This window comes from Schistosoma haematobium, chromosome ZW (assembly GCF_000699445.3).
Source record: "Schistosoma haematobium chromosome ZW, whole genome shotgun sequence".
NCBI classification, from domain to species: domain Eukaryota; kingdom Metazoa; phylum Platyhelminthes; class Trematoda; order Strigeidida; family Schistosomatidae; genus Schistosoma; species Schistosoma haematobium.
In genome coordinates this window covers 38,457,278-38,482,628 of record NC_067195.1, presented here as the reverse complement: position 1 = coordinate 38,482,628, position 25,351 = coordinate 38,457,278, and the positions used below count along the sequence as shown (strand labels likewise).

General features: G+C 36.7%; 1 protein-coding gene across 1 annotated transcript in view; it reads right to left on the bottom strand.

The window, feature by feature from the left end:
- Positions 1-14,604, bottom strand: part of ABCA3_16 (ATP-binding cassette sub- A member 3) — a 51,082-nt gene extending 36,478 nt beyond the window's left edge. The window contains exons 1-6 of the mRNA XM_051218744.1: positions 13,460-14,604; positions 13,191-13,428; positions 10,388-10,561; positions 9,624-9,805; positions 3,776-4,114; positions 1,533-1,662 (exon numbers count right to left, since the gene is read on the bottom strand). Of these exons, the coding sequence (XP_051071355.1) occupies positions 1,533-1,662; positions 3,776-4,114; positions 9,624-9,805; positions 10,388-10,561; positions 13,191-13,428; positions 13,460-14,227 (1,831 nt within the window). The 5' untranslated portion in view covers positions 14,228-14,604. The remainder of the gene's footprint in view (positions 1-1,532; positions 1,663-3,775; positions 4,115-9,623; positions 9,806-10,387; positions 10,562-13,190; positions 13,429-13,459) is intronic.
- Positions 14,605-25,351: the final 10,747 nt, after the last annotated feature.

The window sequence follows — 25,351 nt, the reverse complement described above, 5'->3', positions numbered from 1 at the left end:
CTTTTTTAACCTTTGTTGATATAATAAGTATTTCTTCACTCGTTAGATACTTTTGACGTCATTTCTATCTACCTGTTTATCTGGTAAGGTTTTTTATACTAAGATAACCAATATCAGATACATTTGATTGAAAGATACAAACGTCAGGTATTTCATAATGCCTACCTACATGGTTAAAATTTGAAAATGTCTCATAAAACATAAATTAAGTAATCGCAATTTCCATTATTCTTTCATTGCTCTATTCATCTGATCATTTTGTAGTTGCTGGTAGTGACGAGATTTGAAAGCTAATTTACCTTCAGGAATAGATAAGAATAGTCCTTCAGTAGAAGTTAGTAGTGTAAGAAAACATCTTTTAATATCTTTAAATTATACTGTACAATACCACCCACAATGGACTCAAAAACTGACCACATAAAAGTGTGAAAGAGGAGTTAGTGAATGTGATTTTACTCTTATCTGTGATTGGTTGTACTTGGAAAATCCACGGGTAATAAATAATAGATTTTGAACACTGAGAGGTAGGAAAATGAGTTGTTTGCTAACTGATAAGAACCTGCACCATAACTGTACCCTTGATGACATAAACCAATACTTGATCGGCCCGAAGATACAGTTTATACATAGGTTCAGACACTAGAGGGGATGTCACCCTACTTGAGATTAAACACGCACTAGACCAAGGGGACTTTATCTATGATATCTAAACACTTAAATTTCTAATCGGTAGTATATAGTGTGAATTATTTATCTCAAAAGCATTTATAACAATAATTTGTACTAGAACAAATAAATAGTTGGGGAACTGATATTTATTGCTGATGTTGATATAACATTTTAGTATGCATAACGCACTCTTGTGAAATGTCCTATTTGCAAACACATACACGTCATTCATTCATTATTCGCCTAATGGCCAAATCTGTTTTTTTGTTCGGGCAGATTAACATCAAGCTAGTGAAACCGGTAATCTTCCTGTTTAAATATGAACTGTATCTGAGACATAGGAGTCGCATATCCGATATATGTAATTTCTTTAACTTTTCAGGTAATAATTACATCATTAGGTTGGTCTGTCACAAAATTTTCACTTTTATCAAAAAAATGACCTATTTTGGTAGTTTATTGATTGCACATCAATTCATCGCCAGATCATCAGCGCGTGTTTTAACTTCTTTCACAGTATTTTCATTTTATTCAACGCACTAATTTGCAGTTGGAAGTGTGTAAAACACGACTTTAAAACTCAATGGATGACTTCTAAGTACAATTAACCACCTATCGAATCTTGATAAAGAATGAAAGGGGTAAAGTTTTATCATGAAGTTTGATCGGTCGATAGCTCCTCTTTTTCTAAACGTGATCTGAATTAATTAGCAGTTCACTTAGAAAATATTCATTAACTCAAAAAATGATTACTAATGACAATAATTTACGAAGCATCAGAAATGAGACAATTACCTGTGATTAGCAAAGATTAATGACAAACAGTGCAGAATATAATAAAACACTATATCATAATCATTTACCGGTCAGTATGGATAGAGTCGTAGTTTTACCAGCCCCATTATGCCCTAGAAGTACAGTTATTTGGCCTTCATAAATGTTCATTGTTAAACCAGACACAGCAACAACCGTAGATTGCTTGTTAGAATAGACCTATGGAAAAATGATTTAATCATCAATTTTCACAGAAAAAGAATAAATTCGGGAGGACTAAATAATAATCAATTGTTCTGAAAATGGGAGTTTCAAAAAGTTTCTATATTTGAACAAAGCCAGAACAACAATTAATGTAGAATAAAGTGAATCCATTATATTTAGAAGTTTACATTGCATTACATTTCGAACAATCTGATCACATATATACTTGTGTTGCGCTAATATATCACATAGTTCTGATAATCTTCATCTTATTACACTATCGAAACTTATCAAAGGCATTTATTGCTTTAAATCATATGTGTATTGAAAGGTAACATTGAACTAAGATATAATGTGAAAGAATTAACAGAATTATATATATATATATATATATATATATATATATATATATATATATATATGGGTTGCGTAATAATTGAACAGGATTTGAAGGGTTTACATAAGTGAATGCGAACGTATGAGTGAAGGGATGGTTTTGGTGTACATAAAATAAGAAGCAATCAAAGGAAGACCGTATGACAAAATAAACGATAATAAATTAATGATAGTGACAGAAATAATTTCTATAGCATGTGAGTCTAGATTCATTCAAGTCGGAATGTTAGCCTAATAAAATCTACTTGTAAATGAAACTCAGCCATTATCACAAACAACTTGGCTTACCTGTTTATAAGGCATATTGATTTATGAAACGAGAGCTATGAATGCTAAGCCTAGATAGATGGAGTGGTGCTTGATCCTTTGAAGATCGAGTACTCATGAGATTGTTTTATCACTGTTCTAGTCTCCAAGTAGAATTACTGATGCGACTCAAACTATGACGAAGATACTTTTCATTAATCCCAGTTTCGAATTGTTTGTCAACTGAATTTAGACCATGGTGAAAACCATTTTCAAACTGATTGATTTGTATTGGAAGTTTGGATGGTTTCGTTGATGTTTAAAACTGGTATCAGTCAGTCACTTTATGGCGTATATGTATCCTGTGCGGATTATCTCGATATTGTCTTACGTCACAAGCATTATAAGCAGAGGTGGATGGTGGCTAGCAATGGAATCCATGATGCACGTTTAGTCCTATTTGGGACTCGTCAGCTGGGTGTACCTGAATCCCAGAGACTGATCAATTGCAGTCCTCAACATCAATCTGAAGATTCAAACAACCAATACAAATGAATTAGACTTCACCCCATTCCACATGCCAGTAGTTATCTGGACAACTCAATGGCGTTCGAAGTGAACAGTACTGGATTCGAGTTCCAGAGTAAACATTAATTTTGAGGTGCAAGTACATTCGGCTGACGAATCCCGGATAGGAAGAAATGTACGTTCTGGATCCGAATGCTGACCAACAACCATCTCTGGTTCTAGTCATTCCCAAACTATTTAGTGAAAGTTATTTATTTTGAAAATATTATTTTAGTTGACGTAACGAAAATGATACCTTGGATATTGGTATTTGATATGTACACCATAGTTCATTAAGATAATGCCCAAACTGTTTGTATGTTAATACATAAATTATAAATAGTATTCGTGTAATATTCTACAAGCTGTCAAATCGTTTTAGGCACGGGAGGATATATGATTAAACAAATAAAGACAACCAATTTATCGAAATCGGAATCAAGCCCAAAAACAGGACTTGGAAACACAGCAGAAACCAACACGGAACGTGTTATGATCTTTGGCCCAGTTGCGTTAGAATATATGCACAGTTGACCCGACAAACTATGCAAGAGTAAGAAGAATAAGAGCGGATAGGAAGCTATACATCAAAGGCTATACGTCTAATTAATCATACTATATATATATATAGACGGTGAACTCGACTAGATGAATAATTTTCCAGAGAGCAACAGCTTGTCTGCACCTTTATTCCTCACTTCCACGTGGTCCCGAGAACTAACTAGATTAGCCAAGCCTATAATACAAGAGCACAGTTAAAATATAAATGCGTATTACTTTATCGAGTAGAGCAAGAGCCATAGGTATCGGCAAGTAAATTGTGGACATTTGGTAACGTCATGATAAACTGAAAGCAATGTGCAGAATACTGAGTACATGTTAAATATTAATGTTATGATTATGACAGCATTACAATTACTTTACATAAGTGATCAATTGCAATCCCAACTTGTAAACCAATAGGTTCGCTTTCGAAATATTCATGCATGTCCGAACTTGGTGCAGATAGTCGTTCAAGTGTGTCATCGCCATCATCATTATGCTCAAGTAAAGGTTCGTTTTTCTCAGGAAATGGATCTGATGGAATAAACTCAGTATTATTAATGTTTATTTGTTGGTCTGTTTGCAACTCTTCATTTCTACCATCAGTATTTGGTAAAGAGAGTAATCTTGTTGTTTCTTTTACATTTCTTGTCAGCTCATTCGGCTTTGGGTTATCAAGCAGGACTTCGAAAGTTAGTTTTCGCCTACATAAACACTGAAAAACATTGCATAAACAATATAGCAAACAATCAAAACTGTTCACATGAGCTACTATAGTGAGAAAATCATTGAAAACAATAAAACACTACATAACTGTTCCATTTTGATATTCCCACTAATCAGGGGAATGTACTCGTTGGTTCTCGAGGTTTCCTATCCAATGCTTTCTTTGTAAAGAAAGGGATAAAAAACAATGGCAAACAAGGAAAGTTACTCATTTTCAAACTGTCTCGCTTAGTTCGAAATCTGCAAAGTACCAATATTGTTTTGTGCCTGCTTTATTTTATGAATCATCAACTTTTATTTAAATTGTCATTTTTTCTACTCAGAAATTACTGTAATCTAAACGTAACCCTTGTATACCATTTTGTCTATCCTAATGTTCTAGTTTGGATATGATTGTCGTTCCTTTGTGCGTAATGGTCCTGTTGGTCATATGTGTATTATTAGTTGATAGAATCAAGAATAAACCGGACATCGGTACCAATTAAGTCTTTTTCTCTCCGCTTGCCAACCTATTGATTCATAACTCGGTAGTCGGATAGTTTTTTTCTATCTGCCTTCAAAACCGCTCATTTGCAAGGTTGTACTAGGTAACCTACCGAATTAAGGCCGTAAACTAGAACGACACAACTTTCTCTCTCCCTGTATACTAAGCACAGACTAGTTAATAGACAAAACAAGGACATAACAACCATACTTTTGAACCAATTCAGTCACAACGTAGAACCTGTACGTATGTACATTGATTCAAGTTGCCATACCCAATTAGCACAGAAATGAAGCAGTAAGGTCAAATCCCAGAATATTAGAGGTAGTGACATTATCAGTGGTAATAGGAAAGACTAAGCATTGGAGATACGATTCTAGAAGAAAACAAAATTAGCGGAATAAAAACAAAAACGTTATGAGGAATTAAGGAGCTTAAAGTCTAGAGAAAAACAAAGAATGGATGCACCTTCGCCATTTCAAACGATTTTGAGCCATGCCATTCGAAGTCCCTAATGATTGGTTACGATAATCACGCGGATCTTAACTAAGTAGTCTGCATTTATTAACATGGCTAAGTCCAATTGTCAGTGACTTTGTGGACGGATGCCATGTTTTGCTTTGACCTCCCTCAACTTCCTTTCAGGATACTCCTACACCGGACATCACCCGTTGATGTAGGCAGTGGATCGGCATACGTGACACGTGTTGATCACCTCAGCTGATGAAGATTTACTACCACACCAATCAATTTGTCATTCTTACCTAGTACCCTATTCCTAACCCAAACATTGCTTACTCTGTGATCTCAAAATGCACAAGTAATGCTTCGTAGACATTTATGGTCGAACCTACGAATATCCTCCACTCTTAACGGTCATGTTTCACATCCACAAAGTAGAACGGAAAGAACTGCTGTGCAGTAATTTCGCTACCTTAGATAGAAGACAGACATCTCGCCTGCTCAACAAGTGGTGAAAATGAAAAAAAGTCGATCGAGCCTTCTGAATCCGTGCCGAGATTTCGTCAGACACCAGATCATCAGTACTGAAGAGACTCAAAATAAATGAAACGGTCGATGAGTTCAATTAGTTCACTCTCTGTCATTAATTCGTGCGATAACGGAACCTAATCTTGAAAGAACACTTCACATTTTGAGGGAGAGAACCACATCCCAAACATGCTGGCATTATTGTTTAAGACGGTCAGAAGACTATATTTTGTCAGCATTTTCACCAAAAAGAACTTTATTATCTGCGTATTCTAAGTCAACAAGTGAATATCCTGGTGGACTGACTCCATGAAAAGTCAGAGGTTGAGTGTGTCATCTATCAGAGAACGTTTATGACAAAGTTAATTAAAAGTGAAGACATCGGAAAACCTTGAGGAACATCAAACCAAATAACCAATTTTGACGACAGTTCACCATAAGCTCCAACTCGACCAAAAGTGTTCGAGTAGAAAGCCTGTACGAGGTTAATGTACTTTGTTACACCTTTCAATAACAGACGCTGCAATAGAACCTCATGATCAATCGAGTCGAACGCCACATCAAGATCAAGGAATCCAACTATAGTCGGTCGTCGGGATGTATGTCTGTGTTCCAGAATTTACCGAAAGGTGAATATTTGGTCTATTACGTCCACGTCTGAAACCAGCTTGGTTTTCATGAGCCCTAGTTAGTCGTTGAAGTATTATTAAGGCCAATATTTTAGACAGTATATTAGTTGAACTAATTCCTCTGTGATTGTTACAAGAGGAATTTAGTCTTTTCTTATAAACTGGAACGACCAGCGATCGAGACCATTTAGATTTTAGCTAAGATTTCAGTTAATCTAACTGCTAAAACTGAACTGTCATTCTAAAAATTCCCAAAACTAGTCTATCAGGCCTTACTTTTCTTTCTCGTTTCAGGTTACTTAGTCTTTTTGACCTCACAAGGAGTTGGGAGACTTGCATCAGTTTGTCATTTGTGTTTCTTGGAGATAGTAGGTAACTGAAGTGTGGTTGGAGGCCATTTGGACTGTCTCCTAAAGTGTCCTGCCTATCATTTCAGTCTCCTGAATCGATAATGAACAATAGTCCCTTCTTTTTCCGAGGTAGGTTCACTAACAATCGCATTTCTAATACTCGTTTCATTGATAATTCTGTACAGTTGTCTACTATTACCTAATCCTGCTGTCTTTTCCGTTTCTTCTGCATATACCTCCTACTACTGCTCACAATCACTACGTAGGATTTTGGTCAGTCTATGTTTAGGCTGCTTCTACTCCCTATATGTCCAGAGCCCGACAGGATGAGTTTCTGAGTACCTATTAGTTTTGTAGACACTGCTGAAATCCACTGACTTTTCCTAACATCTTGGTTCAAGTTACCAGTAGATATCACTGTTGTTTCTACGGCATTTTAGATATCATGACAAGCTACCTTGGGGTAGATATCACTTTTATGGTTGACTAATTTCTTCTTTAGTTGTTTCTGAAATATACTCTTAACTTTTTCATTATTTAGTTGAACTCTAAGGAGTTTCTTAGTTGTGCCTTTATTGAGTCCAGTAGGACGCAGAAAAATCGATGCTCGAACTAGAGCGTCGTCTGAGTCTAAACATGTGCTCCAGAATAAGGGAAAGTCATCTATCGAGCACCTCCAACGACGGCTAATGGAAATATGATCGAGTTGAGTCCATCGATGAGTCGATTGTGGAGGTCATCACAGATGATATTTTACCTTAGGTTTAAAGTTGGTGTTTGCCAGAGCATAGTTGTAACAGTCGCCATCATCTGTTCGCTGAGCCGCAACACCGTAAGATCCGCCCAAGTATGGTTCGGTTTAGTTTATCTTATCTACTTGAGCATCAAAATCACCTACCATTATTACTATATCAGAGCATTTAGCTTTTTGAAGGAGAATGGACAGCTTTCCATGAAATTCATATTTGACTTTATTCGCGTTACAATCAGTGGGAGCGTGGGTAGAGACAACAAAAATCTAATGGCGTATGTCTCTATCTTTCCAAGCTCTTACTGTCCCGTTTAATCGAACAAAGCACAAGCAACTATCTACTGGTCTCGTCTAACGGAGCCTGTTCTACTTTAGAACTTATTGCTACACCTACACTAGCGAGGTCGCAGGAAGTAGCACGAGGAGACGGTTCGTTAGATTGACAAGGTGAGGTCAGATGAGTGACCATAGTTGAATCTTGTATGCGCGTTTCAGAGATGCAGCATACATCGACGGGGCAAGATTTTAGAATCCTAGTTAAAGAAGCCTGTTGTCCTATCTGACACAAGGTTCGAACATTAAAAGCCCCAACATATAGTGTAGAGCGTGGTTTCAGGAGACTAAGAATAACATTTCGTGAACTAAAATCATTAGCATCGGTGGCGCGTGACAATGCAGATAAATGAGAAGGGTTAGTCGTGAGGATGAAAGTATTATTAAGAGCTGGAGGGATTTGATTATCAACAAGATGTTAGAGATATGAGAAAGGTTATCACTTCTTGGTTACCCACACCATGGAAGGACATTTATTCTTGAGGAACTTGAAAGAGAAGCTGAATTAATGAAGGTCTTAGCGACCTGGGAGCGTGACCACAGAGCCCAAGAGACATCTGCTTGAGGTCGGTTGCGTACAGCCTTTTTATGGTAAGTTTTGGATGTGTTAGCTATGCACTTCAAAAGGTCATAACGCCGGCGACGGAAATCCGTGGGGTAAGGTAAGACATGGCATTTTTAGGGTCAATCGTTTCTAATCCCGTTCGTTTCGTTGTGAGAAGGAAGCGTCGTTGAAGATGCCGGTTGTCCGAGAGAAACATCTTATTGCTGTTACACATCTCCAAAGTCAGTAGTACGACTTCACTCTCGAACCTTAAGTTGTTACTTTTAGTTTTACTGTTCTCCAACAGACCTGTCTTGCATAATACGACTTAAAGGAAAATATGTTCTAGCCAATATAGCTCGGTTGTATCATCACGATAGGCACGCTCCACCACCACGTCAAGGTAGCAGCCACGGTTAGAATAAAGTGCTGAGGGTTCTTAACACTAGTCAATCCGTGGTTTTTAGTTTTCACTTTAGTCCGAGAAATGTCCGTCATTCAATTCTACTAAGCTGACATAATCACCAAAAGCTTCACAATAGGAAATCGCAAAATTTTATCCTTAATAACTTGAATGCAACTCAGTAACCAAGAAGAAGCGTGTGCACGCGATTTTGAAATACACTTTGAGTGAGGATAAGTGATGCTGCCTGGCAGAGCATATCAAAATAGATGTCCCGGTCCTGAGATACGGTAGTAGAAATTTGAGTGGTTCAACCATTAAACCATCACTATTTGGTCAGAGCAAGTATGGTTGTAGATTTAGTAGTTTTCGTAACTTGTGTTTGCAGTATATTATATAATGTCAAGGTTCGCAAGTCGATAAGTTCAACGTCGAGCGTTAGGTTTACGATAACAGGATTATATATTGTTGGGAATTAAAAATTTTGACTAGATTTCTTCATAAGGCTAAAGAAGTGAAAATGAAACTCCAGTAACACGGTTTAAATGCGTCATTTAATTATCTATCTCTAAATAATGAACAACATCCTATTCTGAATATTTGTTTGCTTTTATTTTTCCTATTATATCTAACAGTTTCGTTTAATCAGATAATTTAAAAGTATGGAGGTGTGAACCGATCTGAGTTTGCCCCTAAGTTTTGCAGTGATTTAATCAGTTGGCCGATTCATTGCGGCTTTAGTAACGTTTTTAAAGCAATAGAACAGTCACTTAAAATCTCCCATGAAATTTAATTATTTTTGAATTAAACAAGAATTTTTCACGACATAATTCAAAACTAGGTGTAACTTGTGGCCACAATAATACTGACGATAATATCAAAATTGTAGGATACATTCAAATCCATCATAATAACCTATATATTAACAACTGTGAATAAAGTGAATGAAAAAAAGTGGTTAGTTTTATATTATTCAGGACAACAATACTGCTTATAGCGACAAATAAGGCTTACGAGAAATGGGAAGTACCATGGTTTGGGAATACCGTATTTTCCAGGCCAAACAGCACTTATATAATGAGTAAGTATCAGAAATACAATAGAATCGAAAATAAACATTGAGCAGAGGAGATGAATAGATAGACTGTCATCTGGAGAAGCTGGTTTGAAATAAGATGAGAATTGTACACCCAAACCTACAATGTAACAGTAATAAGAGATAAGTGCAGTTTAACAGTTCATTGAAATAAAAAGGGTCTTATAAAAAAATAACTAGAACTCATTACTAAAATAGTTTTCATCCGGTAATACCGTTATGATATACTCGCATCCGGGTTTTGTACATTTAATGGTGTCAGTTGAAAACAGGTAACAATGGTCAATTGATGTTTTCGTCTTGAAATAATGAAAAGTTCGCATGATGCCTTTGATCACAGCTCAGAATAAAAAGTGTATTCCAAGAAATGAATGTTAAACATAACTATAGTCCTGATTACATGATAAAATTACAAATTGGGGACGTCACTGTGCACTACTAGATGTGTGAAACGAATGGTTCACGATATGTCGATCAAAAATTTGTTTTGCAAAAGTAATTAGAATTGATCTCTGTAAATAGACGCAATAATTCCATTAAACGTAGCCAAAATAGAAGTGCAGTTGGGTTTTAATATCGGCCCTTTTCAACAGAAAGGACGAAACATTCAGGGTATAGATCATAACTCAAAAATGAAACAGAACATTAAAACGTCATTATTTTAAGTAATTGAGTATATTACCTGCGCCCTCGAATTGCCCAATTAAAATGCATAAGAAACCCATGCCTAAACTGGGTAATAAACAAGCAAACATTTTAATGAATATGTTTAGTTCATTATAATGTCGTTCCAAAAGTGGGTAAGGTAATGAGATAACAATCATAACTGTACAAACTATTGCCACACCAGTATGAGCTATAATGTAAGCAAAAATTAAGGAAGATATTTGTTATTTTAAACAGTAAACATAGAGTGAACTGTTTAAAAAGCTTATTTTAAACACGTTAGATGGCTTCATGATATTGACTAGAAACAAATAGATAAATTAAATTACTCTTTTGTGTGCATTTATATAATGAATTTTCCAGACCGTTGTATTTTCAAACACTAATCAACTATTAAATTAAAGCATATTTGGCCATGATGGCATTTCAAAAACGTTGGCAACCATTAGCAGACAAATAAAATGATACGTTTTGTGGGATAATTTTGATATGACAGGATAAATAGGCTAAATTACGTATTTGTATTTCTTTCAACATTATTCCCAATTTTAATTCAATATGGTAATTACTCAGTGTAATATCTGCTTTATATTTAGTGTGGTATTTTGTTCAGTATAACGTTGATTTATTTCCGTATGATGTTTGTTCAAGATAATATTCTTTGCATCGATTCAGTGTAAACTTCGTAATTTGGAATTTGTAGTAATTCTTATTGTTTATCCTATGTGTGATAACTGTTAACTGATCATCAAATGTGAGTAAAATCAACGTATAACGGAATGTATTCATGTATCAATCTGATTTGTTTTGGAAGTCAAATAAATCCCAATTACCGACTTCTATATTCTCACTATGCTTCGTCAGATTTGAGGTTTGAATACCAAGCACAAGTAAGTTAAACATTTAACATACATAACAGTTTTCCTCAGTAGTGACTCAGTCTCTAGGTAAATGCTCATAATTCACAGGAACTTCATAAAAATACCAGTGACAGCTTAATACTCAAATTCTTTTACATGGGTCGTTTGATGAAGCCTTGGAAGTAAACAACAGTATTTCAAAACTATAACATGAATATATATATATATATATATATATATATATATATATATATATACATATACATATATATATTGTATTACAGGTTAAGGTTTTATTCCAGCAGACGAAACCTATTTAATAGGATAAAAAGTACGGATGGAGATAAGTTCTTAGCTGGATCCCAATAATAAGGTGGTCCGAAATCAATGACTAAGTTGATTTATAAATCAATTTAAAAAGAACGATTGTTGAACAGCACTTGATAGCTTATTATGACTTTTTAGTATATACGGCTAGGCCTTCCATACTTGAGTATCTTGTAAAATAATGCATAACAGTTAAATACATTACGAATGCCTCCCAATGCCCTGGTACAGTCGAGGGTGGAAAGAGTCTGCTGTCCCCCTAGAAATGCTCTCATATGGCCTCGCGTATACAGCCACTGTCAAGGAAGTCCTACTCATCGCCTTCTCGCGGTAGGGGTGTTGTTTACGAAACTGAGAGGACGAAAAGCGAATGTCTGGCACTTTAACCGGGTTAGTGGAGACGGAGAGTCCACCTAGGGAGTTGGAAAACCTTGATTTTAAACCAATGGTGCAAATGGGCTCCAGGATCCTGAGGGAACAAATGGCGTATGAACCAATCGTTGGTCGCCTGCTACCATGGGACTGCATCTCCTAACGTCGCTCCACTGCCTTGTAGGTCAGACCTTTAGGTCGAAGGATCTGGATGTGACCCCCTAAGTAAACAAACTGCTTCTGTTTGGGCACCCTGAAAGTATCATAGCCAACACACAAATCAATGATAAAAACTACTGGCCTCATTGCTATTGTGTGGCACATATGTCTTCGGTGCCCCCTTGTACCAGTGTTTGTGTGCAAATTAATAATAATAATAATAATAATAATAATAATAATAATAATAGTAATAATAATAAAACGAATATATCAAGTCAATACTCAAAAAGTAAGAAGCAGTTATCTAAGGGTTGTCTGGAAATCTACTTAAACTTTTAGATGAATTAAAAAATAGCTGGCAATTCCTAAAGATTTTAGGAATACATGGACGTTATGGTTACAAATTTAAAACAATAGTACAGATTTATTTACCTTTTGTTCTTCCCGAAGTCTTAAATATTTTGGTGCTTTCTAATTATTTTTCTGTCACTTGCACATGTTTTAACTTATTATTATTTATTACTCTTTTTAGACTATTATATACAGGCAATTTGAATAAATGCAGTTCCATAATATAACCTATGTCGTATGTCTACCTATAAGAACCGAGTTGAATTATACCAAAATCCAGAGAATAAGGTTCATTTGGTAATTCATATAACTCAATGGATAAGTACATGTTATTTAATTGGCTTTCATCTACACTTTTTGTGCGAGAGCTAGTGCTACCACATACCTATTGAAAGTTGTTATGGGGTTCGAAATCGTCATATATTGATTGTAAGTCAATTGATTCAACCACTAAGCCCCCTCTTATAAAATGATATAACGATCTCTCCAATTCCTCTTCTAATCAAAACACGAGTTGGGTTAAATAGTTCTTAATTATCTTTCACTCACCATTCTAAAACAAGACAAACCCGAGTTCAATTGTTTAACCATAAAATTTTGAAATGCTTATAAAGCCATATATAATCGATCTTATTAATAGTGATTACGTCGTATGCTACTTTTATAACTAGCCATCCAGGAAAATTTGTAAAAACAGCAACTGAAACTTCTCAGACCATAAAAATCAAAAGGAAAACTATGTACACTTACCAGAGTTGAATAAAGTAGAAAGAGCAAATCCAAAGGTAAAAATACTGATACCGTATAAGAGCAATGACAAAAAAATAAGGAATGGATTTGATAGCCCCAAAATAGGGCCATTTCCTGATAATTGGAAACAGAGTAAAATACTAAGAAAGAGGCTAATGAGAGTAAACACAAACAAGTTTGTAATCAGCCAGGAAAACCAATACGTTGATTCTCCTAATCCCAGGAGCTTTAACATTTCCTACAACTGAAAATATAAGATTAGACCTTACTTTCATTCCTCGTTGTTTTTCGATCAGGATAAGTCGAGTGCAATACAATGTTGGGAAAATGAAGCCCAATATCAACATAAGTGCCAGTTGCTTTTGGATGATAATTATAAACTCATCTTTGATATAAGGTGGAAACGGCATTCGTTGTAATACGACCTTCAATTTTTGGGAAGAATCATTCACTTTGCAATTTATGTTGATTAAGGAGCGATCTATAGCATATTGTAAAACTAAAAATTCCTCCTTATAGTTTGGAGGAGACGCTGCAATATCCTTAGACCTTGGGCCGCCTTTGAAAAACATTGGGAATAACACTCTCGTAGACCAGTCATTTTTTGAGCGAAGTCTTATGGTATAACTTGCCACACTCAAATTGGAAAAAGGATCAAAGATCACGGCTCCTAATGTTTCTTTGGATCTGACATCATTGCTCTGAAAGAACGCAATAGCATCACCTTCCGTTTTAAAGCCAAAAGGTTGTAAATTCGTATACATATGAACCGCGTTCATGAGTTGGAGATTTAGTGTATCATTGGGAGCGTATGCCACATATTTATGAGAAAAATAAAAACCACTATCTACACGAAAGGAAGACCAATTTAAAGGCTGCTTTACTACCTCTCTTGTTGCCCTTCCACGTAAGAAAACAAGAACACTTACTAAGAGCAAAGGAACAACAATTACAAAGATAGCCTGGAACCACGAACGCCAAAAAAGCAGAATATTTTTCTTTGTCACCCAAACAAAATTAGAGCAAGTACGAGCCATTGAAAATTAACAGCAGCCTTAAAACAAGATCTGGACGAATTTTAACGACGAATGTAGAATGTTACTTAAAGGCTGAAATAATTTCAGGATAAAATCATTCAAAGAGGTGCAGTCTTCAATCTGAACAAAACTCTAAACACCAATAATCTTTCGTAGCAACTGAAGTAATTTCTTTAAAAGTCGATTTTCGTTATTATGCTTAGTTTCCAGAGTTACGACTCTTTTCCTTTATAGATGTTAGCTTGTGTTCTCCGTAATCACCACAACAGGAGGAAGTGAATTTTGTTTAAGACAGATAAAAGTCCAACATGAAAACAGAAAATTTCAAAAGGGATAAGACAATGAACAACTAAGAAATTCTTCCTTTTCCTTATGATCTGAAAAACAAGTAAGAAAAACTTGACTGTGATCTAATTAAAATGAGCTTGTTGGTAATATCTAGTGAAATAATGACATTTTGCAATATACTGACTTTATTTAACCATGGTGGACTTCTGTGAGAAACGAAAGCTATGTCTTCTATTTCTCAAATTCCAATTAAGAAGTTTATTTGGTTGATATAGACCTACTCATTTACGAATAAACTTCTTCAGAAAGCTAAACGTTCAGACATATTACTCGTAGCAGGTGACTTAGATTTGGCAAGGGCGGCCTGCTTGATTATCTAGGCTACCTGTTCCTGCCATCTAGATATTTCAACAAGTTATCTATTTTTGTTTGTTTTAATATATCACTATGTTTATTAATCGCATAACCTATTCTGCTGCGTTTCTGAAAAGTGTAAAACCTTTCGTTGTCAAAGTTACAAAAAACTCAATAAGAGACAATGTGGTTGCTGGCAATATACAACGGAAAGAATGCACATTATTCAGATGTTCATTTAGTGAACTGCTAACATCTAACTGGCGATTACTCAATATTTATCGCCAGGACCGACCAAGAAGAAAGAAACGGAAACTTGTTGAAATACTTTACGCTGAGAATTCTATATTGTACCAAAAATATAATATTGAATAAAGCTGATAATAATAATAATAATAATAATAATTTTTTTAATTCAATGCCCATGTAGGTAGCTTAAACCAAGCAGAAAGACACTTAGGTGGGTATTTTGGGATTCCGGCACAGCGAATAGATAATGGTGATCGTCTGCAGCAACTGTGCTCAGACAATCGTTTATTTTTAGCAAACTAATTTTAAGCATAATGAGAGACATTGTTTAGCAAGGCGACCCCTTGCACCAAACCAACGATGGACTCAAATAGACCATATTGCCATCAGTCATCGTTGGAGAGGGTCGATAGGAGATTTTCGCTCATTCTGAAATACCTGCTTGGACTCCGACCATGCCCTAATACGGGCACGCATCTGCTTGTGCCTCACTGGACGCAGAAAAGCCACACTAAAAAGATCCATTAGGATTGAATTGAGTAATGAGAAATACAAAAGTAGGTTTCAAGAACAACTGAGGTTGCACTTAAGTAGTCCTGAAAACGAGGTTGACTCAGATGTTGCTTGGAAAGATATACAAACAGCTATGGAAACCGCAGCGACATCTGTTAGTGACTTAAGCCAAAGAGTTATAAAAAACCAATGGATTTCTTCTAAGTCTATTGCACTGATGGATTCTCGTAAACTCGTCCCATCAGGCTCTGAACACGATGAAGAGCGAAAACAAATCAGATCTAGCTTAAGCAAAAGTCAACACAACAATCATGAGCAGTGGTGGGCAACGAAAGCAAGAGATGGAAAATGCAGCGGCTGTAGGTAACGCCAGACAGCTCTACAGACTAATACAAGAAACAGGAATTAATAAGTCAAGTGTAAGCGATACTATTTCGAAAAAAGACGACACTCTTATCTGCTCTCAGCCCACATGTTGAGAACGATGGGCGGAACACTTTAAAGAGCAGTTCAGCTGGCCTTCAGCTACTCAACAACTATCCACCATTTCCAGACAGCGTGAATTGTATATTGAAGTACGTCCCCGACTCTAGCTGAATTTCAAAATGCTATAACTGATCTGTAACGAGGGAGAGTAGCTGGTTCATATGGATTAACTAATATTCAAGCTGAAATCTGAGAGTTGGACGTAATTCCATCTGAACGGTCACAATCACTGATTGTCCCAATATATAAGAACGGGTCAAAATCACCCTGTAATAACCATAGAGGGATTAGTTCGACTAATATAGCATCTAAAATACTAGCATCAATAATTATAGAACGCCTAACTAAGATTCGTGAACTGCAAACACGAGAAAATCAGGCTGGCTTCAGACCTGGTTGTGGCTGCATCGACCACATATTCACCATTCGTCAGATTCCCATCGACTGGATTTTCGGGCATTGATCTCCTACCAGGAGGTACACTTACCGACTTAGAATACGCAGATGATGTAGTCCTGTTTGGTGAAGACGCTGATAAAATGCAGAGTCTTTTGATAGCACTGAACAACAATGCCAGAATGTTTGGAATGCGCTTCTCTCCCTCTAAACGCAAGTTGTTGCTTCAGGACTAGCCTGCATTACCATCTGAACTAAGGATAGGAAGTGAAGTAGTCGAACGCGTCGAAAGCTTCACTTATCTTGGAAGTCTGATCAGCCCTAATGGGCTGGTATCGGACGAAATCTCAGCACGGATTCGAAAAGCTCGTTTGGCTTTTGCCAACTTACGTCACCTGTGGTGAAATCGAGATATCCGTCTATCAATTGAAGGATAAGTATACTGCGCGGCAGTCCGTTCTGTTTTAATTTATGGCAGCGAAACATGGCCTTTAAGAGTAGAAGACACCTGTAAGCTACTAGTATTTGACCACAGATGCCTCAGAAATATTGCTGGCGTCTGCTGGGATCACCGGGTAAGTAATAGTGAGGTTAGACGCAGGGTATTAGGGAATGATGGTAAATCAGTTGATGAGGTTGTGAATCTTCATCGACTGAGATGGTTGGGCCACGTGTTACGTATGCCCGAACAGCGATTACCACGTCGTGCAATGCTAACTGGTGTTAGGGATGGTTGGAAGAAAGTTAGGGGCGGCCAAACCAAAATGTGGCATCAGTGCTTGAAGTCACTAACTTCTAGTCTGAGCCATGTTGGTAGATGCAGACTACTTGGTTGGGGTCCGCGTGACTTTCGTAACCAATGGTTGGAGACTGTGGGTGACATGGTACAGGATCGATCACAATGGCGTAGGTGTATATACTCCCTGTCTTCCCTTAAACTAAGAGATTAAAATTGCTTCATATCTTTCTTTCTACGAGCTAACTCTTTCTTCCTGTACTGTATCCTTATATGCAATCTTTCTCCTATATATTACCACCTTTGACCTAAGCACTCCTATGAATCCGGTGTTCATCTTGCTGTGTTAATGAGGTATGGCAATTTGGACCGATGCACATACGTTGTAGCTGACTGACTGAATAAAATTAGCTACTAATCCGATCAATTGATTTGACTGACTACACTATTTTTCGTGACCATTTTTATCCCAAGAATTTTTTCTACAGCCAATGACGCTACTAGTTTCATGTGAACAAATTTACAATACTTTGATGTTTTCACATAGCTTTACAACCACTTATAGTAATATTTACATCCATAATAAACCATAGATGTCTTGCCGACATGTGGTTTCCCCCGTAAGTAAGCAAATTAAGTCATAATCTAGATGTTTATTTAAAAATGCTTTCACCAAACCAACCTATTTTCTGAACGAACAGAAACTTGTTTTTATGTATATATCTTGTGGGTTACGATGTTAACGATTTTGTAAACGAAATTTATGAAAGGACAGAATCCTAATCGTTAGATGATGTGCAATAATGTAATGTGGTCGAATGATGCCCATTCACGAGACCGTTATTGACATAAGCCTACGAGTGATTTCAAATCAAAGACAAGATTATTGGCCAACAGAATAGCTCTGTGTAATAAAATGACATGATTACATGCAAAATATTGACGTAAAATTGACATGATAGATCACAGGCACTCGAAGAAAATTAGTCTGTAGGTTACTCAGTCCCCAAACAATTAAGACGATTGTTGAGCATAGTATACAGGACTCGACAGATTTTCAAACACAGCTATTAAGGTTTATACCTCCATCTAAGTATAAGTGCATTTAAGTGCTTGAGAAAATGGGCAATTTTTTGAAGATTGTTTTCACGACTGTTTGAACACATTTTTCCCACAACACAGCTGTATATTTTTTGATAGAGTATAACTATGATGTATCAATTATCATGCTATTTATTTATTTATTTAAACACATAAACATTGGTTAAAGGAGGCACCAAATTGATACGTGCCACATTATTCGATTTGTGTGAGGGCTGGGATACTACCCGGGTACCCAAATCGAGGCATTAGCTCAACAATATTAGTACTCACTAATCTGATTAGTCAACCTCTAAATTGACGATTTATTCCTTTGGTTAACAGCTCACTAGTTATCTAAAAAGACATACTGAAGTACATTGTCTCTCTACTTAGGCTACCAGGATTAACATTGTAATGTATCGAGTGTGTACTCATTTTATTTAGGAAACCATCGATCACAAGCTGATGGACATGCCGTTGCCAGATAATGTTCGAAATATCCTTTGACGACAGTTGGGGAACTCTATCTTTCCAATTCATAAAGTCCAAAGATTTATATTGGTCTATCAATTAAATGTACGTCCTTTTGGAAGTCTCATCAACCCTTGTGGTCTGGTGTGTGACGAAATCTCATCACGGATACAGAAGGCTCGATTAGCTTTTGCCAACTTGCGTCATTTATGGCGTAGGCGAGATATCCGTCTAACAACCAAATGACGTGTTTACTGCGCAGCAGTTCGTTCCTTCCTACTTTATGGCAGTGAAACATGGCCGGCAAGAGTAGATATTCGTAGGTTACTAGTATTCGATCATAGATTTCATCGAAACATTGGTCGTATATCCTGAGACCACCGTGTAAGTAACTCAGTTGTTAGGAAACGGGTACTAGGTAAGGATGGCGAACCAATTGATGAAGTAGTAAAACTTCACCAGTTGAGATGGCTGGGACACGTGTTACGTGTGTCCAACTACCGACTGCCTCGACGTGCGATGTTTTCTGGTGTGGGAGTAAGTTAGAAGAAAGCCAGGGGTGGCCAGATCAAAACGTGGCACAAGTCCATGAAGTCACTGACAAGTGGACTGAGCCATGTTGGTAGGTGTAGACTACCTGGTTGGGGACCGCGAGATGATACCGACCGATGGTTAAAGACCCTGAATGACATGACTGAAAATCGTTTGCGATGGCACAGGTGCATTCACTCTTTGTGTTCTCCCAATTTCTAATCTTCTGAATTCTTCATGTCCTTTATTTTCTTCCCAAATTTGTTTCACTGGATTATACTCCTTCAATAACATCTTCAAACCCTAATGTTTCCGATTACTGCTTATATTCGTACTACCTTTACCACTACGGGAATGAATCGATAACTGCACCTCTGTGCTAATGTGGCATGGCAAGTCGAACTGATGTACGTACGCACGAAGTTTCACGTTGTTAATGAGTGACTGACTGACTATATGTCCTTTTATCTCGAACTGGCATTTATGAACTCCATAGTTAACATCTAAAAGATAAACATATTCAACTGCTGGAAAACTGTGGGGCAATTTCAAATGTTATTTGATGTAGTCATATCTGTACTTGCTATCTAGATCTTGGGTTACAAAATAACTTATTTATTTATTTGAACACAAATATTGGTACAAAGTAGCACCGAATACATATGCGCCACACAAGTCATTTGGTATTTCCTCACCAAAGTTGCCTATTTTCGAACAACTATGTCCTGTTTGGTTTTCACAGCCACCCATAAAACTACAATAAATTACCTGCCAAGTTAATTTACTCTCAATATTCTAGTGTGAGGTGCAGGAACTTGGAATGATGCATATTTATGGCAAGCCTTATATTATTAATGAGTGAACTCCGAAACATCGTTATACTGGCATATTCACACCATATTATCAAGTGTGGTTGTTACTGATTATTGGGGGAAAAGTGTTGACAAATATGTACATAAATAACTTTGATCACTTAAGTATTTATGGAATTTCGTGTGGAATAACTAGCAGTGGGGTATAGTCGTTCCCATTTTTCCCATGAAAGAGAAAATATCGACGTGTAGGTATACTATTTTTGAGGCGCTTCATCAAGAACTGCTGTTGCACCTTTAAACAATCAAAAAGACGAAAAGGCTCACTGGGGCGATGTATAGTCTAGCAAGTCCACCAGTTAGCTCATTTTGTTTTTAGCTGTTATTCAAAGCTTACAGATCTGTACATTTTGGAGAAAATAGTGTAAAATCTTCCGGTTTATGACTGGTGGTCAGCCGCAAAGAAAGTTTAAGGTTTAGGTGTGGAGTTAGGTTTATAGGGACAAGTTAAGCTGACCATCATTGTAACTTTTAATGTTGAGGGGCCAATTACATGCAACCAGTCTCACCTATCTGATTACTGGCATGGTAACAAATGAGACCAAGTCTAAAGTCAAAAGAGGGAACCAAGCTACGTAAAGCCCTTTCACGGAGCTACGCACAATAACAATTGGTACTGTTTGCTGGTCTTCAATATTAATATGAAGACAAATTTGTCCCATAGCCAAGATCCGGAACAAAAAGAACACTAAATCCGTATTCCGCGCTGCAAAATCAAGTCAAGAACTAATTAATTGAATCATAACTGAGTGAAAATACGAGATAGGCTGTTTTTATCCTCAATGACTTATGAAAGACGCTAAAGTGACCTGGTGACGATTCACCTGTAGGTATACTTATTGGAGTCAGAAGACAGTCATAAATTATTGAGGGGTTGACACTGAAATTTAGAATTTAAAATCAAGAATAAAAGTAACGGTTTTCATCCAGAACTGATATCAACTACATTCTTGAGATGTTATTTAATTACATGGACGAATAAATTTCGCGCCCAAATCCACTACCTGCTATTCCTAATTCTATCTAGTCACCCACAAATTAGTGTCATTAAATTTTTAGATGTGATCCATTGTACCGATCGACACGCCTGTAGAGAAATCCCTAACTTGTCGTTACCCCGAAACCTATACTTACACAAAATCTCCAAAAGTCAGAACACTTACAAACAGCGCCGGTGAGTGTGTGTACGGCCTTGTAATTCATTGACCTGGACGAAGCTATATTCGTTCCTCTGTAAAATGTTGGAATCGTTCATTAGAAATCAGGAAGGATCTAAAAAATCTCCATAAAAATAACAATTGATGATAAATCTTGAACGTAGATCACACTCGAAATAATTATCTTTAAAAAGTGAATGACAATGTTGTCGAGGTATATCTAATATTTTCGGGGCACCAATCCGTGTAAAACCACTTGCGTCAATCCCTGGATTGTAGATGAAGCGTTAATCAACTTCAAAGGGATTACCTGGAATTCTTTACGACTAGATGGTATATTAAATTGATATTCATTCCCATCTAGTGGCCGTAGTTCTACTTTCAAACACCTCAGTGAGAGACTCAATAATCAAAGCTAACAGACTCCTCTAATTGAGTCAAGCGTGTTGTTGACAAAGAGAAAAATCTTTTTCGTGGCGTTGAGCTGACAGTAATTAGAACATAAAAGGAGAGTGGAATCTTTTTGCTTGCTAGAATGATGAGTGAGGCTCAGGGTGATGAAGAGAATACTTTAATTCCTTTACTGATAATCGGTTTTGGGTGTTACTGGCAATTTGCTGGGACTCTATGAGTTAGTTAACGAAGAATCATATAATCATCTGTGTGATTGTAGTGTTGACAGCACTTCCCTGATCTTCAGGTAAACTCTTCTCGAACATAATGCTAAACTATCAAGGTAACTACATAGTTGAATGACACATGTATTCAGTTATTTATTCTCATTACCTAAAACTTGAAATAAAATTTTGATCCCTTATAAGTGTCACAGATTCAATTGGCTTCACGGAATTGCCCAACCACCATGTTTGGCTCATTGCGGAGCCTTTATCTTGGCTGTGTATGTGACAACTTAGTGATTTGTAATCGAGCTGACACCCGTAATCACATTCCACTTCAACATAGGACGGACGGATAAGTTATGCGGCTACGAATATTTCTCTGCGGCAAAGACAACCAGTATATCTAAGCATGCTTCCGATTGTTTACCACTTACCACATTAAGGATAAATGTGTTTGTAGTAGACATAATTAGTGTGACGATCGGTAATATTGTCCATTTTTGGAGGTTCCTGAAAATTTAAAGGTCAAGCCGGCATAAAACGAACGTTGTGTCACCTCGATAATGTGTAATTTATTATAGAAGAGTTCAAACCAAGACAATTTTATGCTTGATACAAGTTCAGCTACACTACCTTCTTACCGCATTTTCATATTTCGTCTACATTATTCATGCACCCAGTGTTACATTTTTGGCTTGGATTCCTTTTGGACCTAGTCTGAATCAGTTTCAAGCAAATCTTGTAATCATATGAATACGAATGCAACCTAAGCGAGTTTTATAATTGCACTAAATGATCTACTATTTTGGTGATGGTAAGCAGTAATTCGAATTTACATACAGTTTAAATATAACATCACTCTTGCTATGATGTTGTTTAAAATGGTACGTTTGTGGCTCGTGAGACAACGCAGTATGGAAAAGTGCATAGAACGTACACAAACGACCTCAGTCTAGGTCCTATCAAGTGTTACAGGGGGAACTGAAATATTTAGCTGTTAGCCTTGGGAAGCCCTCTGGGTTCAATTCTGATTGATTTATTTATGAAAAACCTGCAACACAGGAACCTTAAAATGTCCTAACATATGAGACTTTGAAGCGTCTTTTAAAAACGTTGGGCGAACTGTTGACGAGAATTCTAATCAATAATCATACATATAATGAACTCAATCATAATTATCTTATTTATGCGACCTACCTAAAATACAAACCCAACATCCCGATAAAACCAATATTATATATGACCAAATTACCCTTCCATAAACTCGCCTGCTGGTCGACTAGGTGCTTAGAACCAACGCGTAAGAGACTCACACCCTACAGTCTGAAGGATAGTTTTGAAGTTCAACAAAAGTTTGATGCCCTAAACGCTTCCGATAAATTCATGTTCTCGTTGTCCGATAAGTTACAAAAAAGGACTTGTACGAACCCCTTTTGACTGTGCTCATAAACTTCGCCTTCACTACAAATTGCCTACGCGAAAGTGCATTTCCAGCGAAATTCATAGGGAGATATGCCAAAACCAACGTTCTTGTTAAATACGATGCAGCGGAAAAGAAAACCCGCTTCTTACACTTTCGCTTTAAAGGAGATGAAACAACTGGAATAGGTATGGAACAAGTGGAATAATTAACCACAGGATAAATGCCGCGTTAAAGGTTGCTTATCCATCGGCAAGCCTGAAACGAATTGCTCGCTCAGACAAATTAAAATTGGCAGGTCCTCTTTTCTCAGTACCTCCAATTGCATTTACCAATTTACATGTACGTGCCAAAGTACATACATTGGGAGAACAGAGAGGAGAGTACATGTTCTAATTTCCGAGCATGTTCCAAAGAACTTGATACTGGGAAGCAAAATGGCTCTAAAGAGTGCAGTGGCTCGGCATTTACTTGATATCAGGCATACCATTGATATTCCTCGAGACTTTAAAATTATTAGCAGACAAAGAAACCCAGCTTCTCTTCGGTTTGCTGAAGCAATTTCGTTAAATAAAAAAGGAACTCAAACTTGATTTATGTATTTAAAAAGAGACTGTAATAAACCCATTACTACCCTCGTAGTTTTATTTTGTTATGTGGTCTTCACTTACCGAATTCTTATTTTATGTACATTAAAACCACTCCTTCACTCATACATTTCCATTCACTTAATTCGGTTCACTTATGTAAACTCTTCAAATCTTGTTCACTTATTACGCAACCTGTTTTTTTTTTAATTCCAGGAATCTTGTGTAAAACCTTCATTACCTCTAAAATTATCACACAATATATCTTATCTGTCTCTGAACAACACATAACTATTGCATCACCCACCTTACCATTGATATTCCTCGAGACTTTAAAATTATTAGCAGACAAAGAAACCCAGCTTCTCTTCGGTTTGCTGAAGCGATTTCGTTAAATAAAGAAGGAACTCAAATTTGATTTATGTATCCCAAAAGAGACTATGACAGACTTATCACTGCCATATTAAATTAGTCATTATCATCATTTTATTGGTTTTCAGTTTGCTACATACTGTTTTTCCATTTACCTCACAGTAGCATGGTGGTGACGACCCTAAGACGGGGCTAGCTAGAATTTTAAACCCAACGCTCTTCTGATAGCTCGTTATGTCCAACAGCATCTGGTCGTATTTGTTTAATATAAGGTGCCGAGTGGTGCAATATAGCAACTAAAAAGGATATACGGTGAGTACTTCCTTCATCTTATATTCCTTTTCTTTTTCCATCTGCTGTCTTTCTGGAAAAAAAGAAATTGTAGGTGTTGAAGTACGCTTGTAAGTACGTGGAGACACATAACATGCAAGAAAAAAAAAGAGTGCATGCGCATTGATAAAATGCGATGGCCTCAAAAACATCTCGCACAATGGTATTTTCATGGATGTTTTGAGGAAAATAACAGACATCTATATGAGCATATCAGAAAATTGTGTTCGTTATTGACACCAAAATTTATACAAAGCGGGTAAAACAAAGTGATATGCAGTTTCCTTTACTCAGTATTCGTTAAATTGTTCTGGAAACCTTATCCTTCTTCCACAAGGAGTTGTTCTGGGTTAGTTGTCATGTACCACCGAGGTATCTTTGCGATTGATGATTATCGGGCGAAGTATCATAATTGTAAGGATCGTGTACGAATAAGAAATTAACGTTATCACTGTTCTGTCCTAAATAGGTGGCCATAAGACCGTCAATGTTGTCGTTATCATTAGTTCTATATTTCTCGATGATACTGAATTTAAGTTTACGGATCTTAAGTATTTTGTGAAGACAACTGTTAATGAATACTTGTATCGTCGGAGTGATGGCTTTCGTAGTTCTGAAAAGTTTCTCTCCCATACAGTAGAACAGTCTTGGCATTTGTA